The sequence below is a fragment of the Monopterus albus genome, unplaced genomic scaffold, assembly GCF_001952655.1.
Source record: "Monopterus albus unplaced genomic scaffold, M_albus_1.0 scaffold126.1, whole genome shotgun sequence".
Taxonomy (NCBI): Eukaryota; Metazoa; Chordata; class Actinopteri; order Synbranchiformes; family Synbranchidae; genus Monopterus; species Monopterus albus.
The window spans coordinates 1,802,294-1,810,728 of record NW_018128006.1 but is presented as its reverse complement, the minus strand read 5'-3'; the positions used below and the strand labels follow the sequence as shown (position 1 = coordinate 1,810,728).

At 40.7% G+C, this 8,435-nt stretch overlaps 1 protein-coding gene across 1 annotated transcript in view; it reads left to right on the top strand.

Moving 5' to 3' along the window:
• ptpn11b (protein tyrosine phosphatase non-receptor type 11b) overlaps positions 1 to 8,435 on the top strand; it is a 34,281-nt gene that overhangs the window by 8,050 nt on the left and 17,796 nt on the right. The window contains exon 2 of the mRNA XM_020612576.1: positions 3,562 to 3,684. Coding sequence (XP_020468232.1) covers positions 3,562 to 3,684 — 123 coding nt within the window. The remainder of the gene's footprint in view (positions 1 to 3,561; positions 3,685 to 8,435) is intronic.

The window sequence follows — 8,435 nt, the reverse complement described above, 5'->3', positions numbered from 1 at the left end:
AGTACATGTGTACCTAATAAAGTGGCTGTTCAGTGTAGAGATATGTGGGTCCTCAGCTAAATAAAACTTTGTTTTTAAGATAATCAGATCGTCTTCTTGAGATTCAGATCTTGTTCCAACAAGATACTGGGAGAAAAGAAGACCAGTATGGGGAAATAACAAGGTAAACCAGGAAGAAATTAATTCACACAGAAAATTCTTCATAATGTATTTTGTACATTTTCCAGTGTCAGGATTTGATTCTGTTGACAATAATGAAATTGTATTGTTACTGAAGTTATTCTGTTTGTTTTCATACACTTTAACAGGCCACCCTAGTGGTGGTGTGTGTGTGTGTTTGTGTGCTTTTTTTTTTTTTTGTTTTTTGGGGGGGGGGTTTTTTAGGGACAACTATTTAGGGACAAGATACTGTGCCACTAGGATGTGTGTTTAGTATCTCCTATGAATTCACTTAGAGCACTGTGGATAAAACATTTATCGCTCTTGCAGCACCATCATATCATTTCCTGTTTGTCTCCAAATGATCCGTCCCAAGCTCCACCACTCAACCTCCCCGAATGACTTCCAGAGAGATTTGTCATGCCACAGGGAGGGACTTGTGCAGTTTGCTCTCGGCTCTTGCATGTATTCAATCAATCACCTTGTAATCAGATGGCAGTGTATTTGTGAAATTCCTTCTGCAATCATCTCTGTTGGCTTGTAACGGGTGGGCCACGGAAAAGTAGCCCGCCTCCAGTGTTAGGAGCTAGGTACTTGGGCCCGGAGCCCTAAATACCTAGCTCCTAACACTGGAGGCGGGCTACTTTTCCGTGGCTCACCCTGTACAATAAGGGAGAGTGCAGCAGATCAGTTTTGTCCCCCCGTGAGGCCTGGCTCAGATGTCTGCTCTGGCGGGGCTGTCTGTTGTGAGCTGGTGCAGGGCTTTGTCTCGGCCTTGCTTTTGCTGGATCATTAGTCCTGTTGTTGACCTCCAGCAATGGAGGATCCTCGATGACCACAGTAGAGAAGTGTTGGTCTAAATTTGATGCACCGTCCCCCCCATACAAATCACTCCTGCAGTGTTTCTCTCGCTCCACCTGTCTCCTTTCACTCTTCTCATTTTCCCCTTCTGTCATAGTGGTGACGGTTTCTTCATCTCCGCAGATGTACGTCTGACATTTACATTAAAAAAGCAATTTCTCTCTCCTTCTCCATTTTAGTAAATGCCACTGAGTTAATTTGACCCGAACCGTTAAGTCATTATGACAAACGGAGACTTAAGTCGACAGTAAGAACATCACACCTGGATACCTAGGTGTACTATGTAACAATGGTGATTGTTTTTAAGAGAAGGCCTTTTGTTACATAACATGATATTTGCACTGGTGCTCTGAAGTGGCACAGGGTCTGCTGAGCCAACACATCTTATCTTACTGTCATGGGTTTGTGTCATATGGTGTACAAAAACAGATCCGGCTAAATGCTCGCCCACTGTTAAAGCTTTCAGATATTATCTTCTCAGCATGAGCTTTATGAAGGCGCTCTTTTGTCACCCGCTGCCTGCTCTCTGCTGGGTTATATTAATCAATAATAAGCCTTTGTAGTGTGCAGTGGTAGTAAAAGGCTATGATTTAGGAGGTGAAATGCATGGTTTCCATGACTCATTTGGTCTTTATGTCACTGTCGGTCTGTTTTCCTATTCCTGATGAATAATTAACATTTACAAGGTTTTTTCCTTCCACAGACAAACTAAAGCTAGTTGTTTTTTTTTAATTATTTATTTTGAATAATCTGGGGACTAACTTTCCAACTCATTTGTCAGTGTGACAGTTATTTTCTTATTTCTGTTATTTAGAACAATAAATAAAAAAAATGCATAAATCTGCACCATGTTATAACAACAGTTTTAAAATATGTTTAGGCAAATGCTTGTAAATTGCAGATTATCTGTGTTCAGGGGGGAGTGCAGGCTTTCTCTCATCTTTTCATAATATCTGTGTCTGAGCTATATCTGCTTATGATGAATTTCTATTGCACAATAATGCCTCATTATGTCTTGGGAAAAATCCACTTCATCACAATAATCATTTCTTTGTATTTTGCCTTTTTATGCCTTTGAGCTGTCGATACTGTAGCTGCAACCAGACGCATTATATTTTTGGGTTGTCTGTACGTCCTTCTGGTCGGCTCTTTCTTGTGAATGTCAGGAATATGTTGAGGGATTTTCATCAAATTTACAATTGGAATGAAGGATGTACTAATTTGATTTTGGTGGTTAAAGGTCAAGGTCACAGAGTCCTCACTTCTGTGCCATTCCTGCAAACTTGGCTTAGCAGTATTTCTAGTTATTTTCAGAATTTGGGGTATTTCTAAAATGTCCTCAGACTTGTAAAAGTTATTAATTAGTATAGAATAGAATCATAATGATGTTTCAAGTCAGTCCAAATGCCCCAAAGTTTTTTAATTAACAAATTAAAACAGAAAATTGTCAGATTTAATGAAGCTGAAATTGGCTAAAATGGAATGAATTAACAGTATCATCACCGACACACATTTTCTGTCAGTCAACCACTAGATTCACACACTCATGGAACTGTAAATGCCCAGTGTAAATACCTAGAGGTGGCACAGAAAGCTGAGTTTTAAGTGCATTGTTGTCACTGAGGCTTGCATAGTGTTTATGCTGCTTACTGTTTTTACTAACGCTGTGCGTGTCCTCCCGCAAAACAACAAAATGTCAAACCAGCCATGTGCCTGTCGTTCCACATTTTTGTGTCACCACTTGCAGACCACCTACTGTATACGTGTGCAATTTCACCCATCTTTGTTTTGACATGCCAGTGTGGCCCTGGAAGGCTAATGGTGCGCTGAATTAGCCAGCAATGCCACACAGTAGTTAGGGAGGTTTAACCCAGTGATCCCTGCTTGAACATGAGCTCTAAATCCACACAGCTGACATGGGGCCATTCACTGGGACATTGCTAATCACTACTGCTTGTCCCCTCGTGCAGTTTTTACTCAACACGCTCGTTCTGGGTCTGGCCTTAAGATGGCTTGTGAATAATGAATATTTGGTTTGGAAATATTAAGTGTCGGCGTCTATAAGAGTGCGTGACTCAGATAATCAGTCAACCATGTGGTCTTTCTCATATTGGTTCACTTTTGAAATATTTTAATCAGAATACTATTGACACCTAAAATGAAATGTATTTATTCTAGGTTGATTGACCGGGGAAAAAAAGAAAAAAAAATGAAAAGCTTTTAATGGGGAAAAAGTATACATTAACATTATCACAGGTCTGTTAAAAAGGAAGAAAATTAAACAATATTCAGTGAAGTGCAGGGACTAAAAGCTGCACAGGAACAGAGTAAATTACATCAAACCAGCATTTCTTTCCTCCTCAGTTTCTGGTCTGTCAGAGTTCTGTCTCCATAGATCAGAAGCTGGTGCATGTAAGATGCAGGTACCATACATTCTTTTACCACGGACACATGGATTACTTCAACGTTTAATGGGACACTCTTATGTGCACAGGTTTTTAAAAAAAAAAATTTTTTTTATTCACTTATTTTTTGTTATAGGTGGTTCCACCCAAACATCACCGGAATTGAGGCAGAGCAGCTCCTGCTGACCCGGGGCGTCCATGGCAGTTTCCTGGCCCGACCCAGCAAAAGCAATCCAGGGGATTTCACCCTCTCTGTCAGGTAAGTCCTCACCTACATTATTTAGCTGCCTCTGCAAATTCTTTTTTGTTCACAATCATCTCTCTTCTCACCAGTTTAGAGTTCAGCCATGAGAGCAAGTAAAGCTCTAGTGTAGTTATGCTGAGAGACCAGTGGGGAAAGTGGTTCCAGTTACATTTTTGGCACTTGGGGCCCTATTTTGACCATCTAAAGTGCACCTTTTTGGGCACAACAATCAAGTGCGTACAGGGCATGTCCAGACCAATTTTGACGGCACAAAAAGTACATCTCTGTCAAGTAGCTGTTTTAAAAGGGCTGGACTTACACTCTTAATTAACCCATGGGTGTGTTTTGGCGTAACGTGCAATAAGCCAATCAAAATGCCATCTCCACTCACTTTAAAAGGCAGTCCCACTGTTACCATGGCGGATAGCTATTATCATGGTGGATTTACCTGGAGGGAGACAGAAGTAATTTAAATACCTACGTGTAGAGCCACGATTGCTCAATCTGCCATTTGCATTGGCCATTACAGTGACAAAATAATTCTGATACATAATATTAACATCCTTTACAACATGTTTTAAAATAACGTGTTGTAAAGGATGTTACAGGATGTTACAGAATTTTGATTCTGAAAGCATTCTGTTTTTAATCTGTAGCTTTTTGGTGTTGCTGCTAAAATGCCAAAAAGTGGCAAGCAACATGTCCACACCTTGTGCACCTGCTTAGGCACGCGTGTATTACTAACTTGATCCAGTGCCTTTTTAAAATGCCAAACTGTTGACTTAGACCAGATTTTTTTGGTCGCTAGTGCCGCTTCCTACTGCTTCCTCAAGATACTAAGTGCGCCAAAGCATGCCTACAAAGACCCCTTGTTTACATCGACACTCCCAAGGGAACAAAAGTGTATGTGGCATCTTGATGGCGAGGGTGCTAGGAGGGAAAAAGGACACAGCGTCAGGTGCAAGATAGGATATTACACTTTGACACTGGACTGTACGCCTGCCTGTTGTTATACACAGTGAATTAAAGTGTGTCCAGCTGTATAGGTATTAAACCCTGGATAGCTACAACAGTACACAAGAGTGCAATAGGTCAGATGCCGAGTACTGCTAAGATAACTTTTGACCATGGATTTAGCCATGTTTCAGTCTGAGAAGGAGTGCTGTGCTGTCTAAGGGCAACAGTTCACCATTCAAGAGCCGGGGAGGCCATTCACGCATAAAGTTACAACGTAGTTTGCTGTATCAGCAGAGTTGTAAACTTGTGCAAATACCACTACAGTGTAACGGGGTGCTTTTTGAATCTGTTGAGCTCCGTGGAGGGTGCAGGACCTGGTCTCATTCACAGTGAAAGGCAGCTGTCACTGGTCCAGCCTTTTGAATCTGTACATGTGAATGTACCATTAAGAGTCTCTGAAATGTCCTCTCGTCAACAAGTGATGGAACATTGTGGATAATTTAGATGACATTTAAGTCCAAGTTGTTCTGTGTTGACTGTTCTTTTGAACATTCAGGTAATACAGTTGGAAAGTGCAATCTGGTATCATTTGACACAGACGGAGTAGAAAATCAGCATTTGGGCAGCAAGTTGGAGAATTGCTAAGTTGGTCATTCAAAGCTTAAAACATGCTTCTCATCTCTATTTGAGAACTCTGGTGTGTTGCAGAGTGTGAGTTCTGGTAAGAAGGACTCAGCACTACATGCTGTGGTGATTACAGAGAGCAGGAAATAGAGATGGAAGGAGAGGACATTTAAAGAGCAGCTCTTCCTTGCAATGGAAGCTTTTAAGAGATACATCAGTCGGCCAAAGAGCCTGGACAGAAGCCCAGCACATTTGTTACTCTGACTGTAGCTGTAGCTGGCATGGCAACGTGGGCAGGGAGTGGCTGTGTGTGTTTGTGTGTGCGCAAGAGACAGACACAGAAAAAGGAAAAGCTTTTGAATAATAGGAGTGTGACTTTAAAGCTCTGACCTTCACTTCCTGCGTGTGTGGTGCAGTTGTAAATGGCACACCACAGGAAGGTTGGTGGGGTGAGTTGTAGCCACTGTTTGTGGTTTGACAGACTGACATGTTTACACACACATATACCGAGGTCAAGTGGCCAGCATGCGGAGCCTCACCACATGCTAGCGTGCCAAGAGGAACAAAGAGTTCATATTAGAGTGAGACTAACATTCTTTCGAAAGAAGAAATAACTGTCTTCCTCTTGCAAATGAAATATTGACTTCATAAGCAAAATATTAGAATATATTGTTAGCTAAGATATCATGCTACCTGAATCTTGCTGCATTTAAACATACACGGTCTTATCACAGCAGAGGAGAAGCTAATTAGCAGGGTTTCATCTTACTGAGGCCATTATTAGCAGGACAGTCACTGAATGTGCAGATTGGAATGGATGCTGAGGGACCCTGTCCATCCCTCTCTCTGCCTCTCCACGTCTTATCTGCACCAACTCTCCTCTTCTCTGGTTCATGAGGCGAACAGAAAAAGGAGGGGTCAGACAGAGCTGCTGCTCAAAAGCGTCTGAAAGCTGAAGTCTGGGGCACTAATGAGAGCTTTGTGAGGGTTCTGAAAATGTAATCAATTCAGAGTTTCATAAAATTCAAAGGAGAAAGTTTGGAGCAGAAAAACTCCGGCCGTACTCGTAAGGAGAGCAGTCTGGCCAAGCTTTCTCCATCATTTTTCATGCTCTTTACACACACTCAACACCCTGAAGAGGAATTTAAGGGCAATCTTAAGAGAGAATTTTCTAGGATAAATTACCACAGAGAGCAAATGGATTTTCTCCTAACTTCTGTGTTGTATAATGCGAGCCACGATTTACTTCCACTGAAGCCGGAAAGAGCTTTTCACTATCATTATTTTGGATGTCAATCTGTAGATGTTAATTGTATTTAAACTGCATTTTCCTTCACTTGATCTGCATGTCAACAAGGACATGTCTGTGTTTCTGCTTTCCTTACAAATGTCAACAGTCAGGCCAATTGCATAAACAGTACACAACAGCTGAACAATGGCTGCTGCTTTGTTTAAGAAAGAGTTTGTTGAAACAACTGAAATTAAATCTCTCCACTGCAATGCTAGCTAATGTTAGCTAGGTTCATATGCTGTACAGATACAGTAGCATTGGAACACAAATGGTTTCTCAGTGTATTCCTTCACGAATTATTGATGGCGGTTGTTACTCAGCTTTTATCTTTATGAAAGTTTGTTTCTAGAATAACTAAAATGAGACCATTTCAGTGCAAAGTGCAGATTATTTTACTTCGCTCATTCATCACAGTGTCTGATCCCATTGTCATCATTAAGCACATTGAACATAAATTTTCAAATTCTACACAAAGACTTGATTTAAATATCAAGTTTGTATATAGGCAGCAGTTGATGTTGCCAATGTTTGGTTGGCATCTATTTGTATGTGTGCTATATTTTCTTTTTCCTTGTCTCAGATTGCCCAGTCCTCAGAAATGAGCATACTGCAGCTAAATTGTGGACGTATGCAGTTCAAAACCATGTCTGCTGTTGACTAGATGATTCATTTGATGTGATGTTTCTGCAGCCTCAGGACAAACGGTTGAGATGGATGGCACACTAACCTGATTTCACATCCTGAAATTTGAACATGCCTCATTTAGGGCTAAAATCAGTGTAGCAGTCTGTAGAGATCTAAATACTGTTTAGGCTCATTACTAAAACTTTCTATTTTGCAAGCTTGAGTGTTGAGGGATTTTTAACACGTACAGTAGATTTGTTTACTGTCCTGGCTGTTGCGCTGCAGAGGAATGACAATACTAGGTGAAGATGGAGACGCTGTGCAGGACTGACATTATGTACCGTACCTCTGTGCTTCTGCTCAGTCGGTCCTGTCAGTGCACTCCAGTTCACAGAATAAATGCGGATGAAGACTCAAGGACTTTTTTTTTTTTTTTGCTTAGCAATTTTGTTTTTTCTGCCATATTATTAGAACATGTGTATATACTGGATTTTCTTCTTGTCAAGCTGAACATTTACAGTTATTCACAGTTTGATTTGGAATATAGTGAAATTAAATTTGTATTTGCTGACAGAAAAAAGTAAATAGATGTGTATTACTACATTCTCAACTGTTAAAGGTCTAAATATTGTTAATAAAGTGAAAACAAGGGGCAGCCGATACATAGGATTTTTCCCCCACAGTAAAAAGTCAAACATTTATTTATGCATTCAGTTTGTCAGTGCTGATGTTAAACTGAAGTTGTACCTTAAGAAGGCTGTTGTGTGGTTGGTACATTGTTAGAAGGGTACCTTTACAAAGAGACCTAGTAATTATGTAGTATTTCAAGAGGTTTTGCTCAGTAATTGCTAAAAAGAACTGTAGGAATGATGCTGACCTTGCGTCCATGTGTTCTAAGACCGTCATATTGTAAAAAAATCCATAAAAGATTGTCAGTGTCTGAGAGAGAGGCAGAGCAGGGAAGTGAATGAAAATCTAATAGGATGCGTTTGGCTCATTGCAGAGGTGATGGTGTTAAACTTGGAGAGAAAAGGGGGCTTTGGCCTGAGAGCTGAGAGGCCTTTAGCAGTGCCAGAGACCTGTGGCATTCTGCCAGTAGCAACTAATAGAGCCATAAAGCAATTACCGGGAAACGCTGAGAAAAAGGGGTGGAGGCAGAGAGATGGATTATAGGACAAATAAATGCAAGAATGGAGAGGATTTACAGTATGTTGAGTGGAAGGATGGGATGAAAAGATAAAAATTTATGTGAAATTCACAAGGACAACTA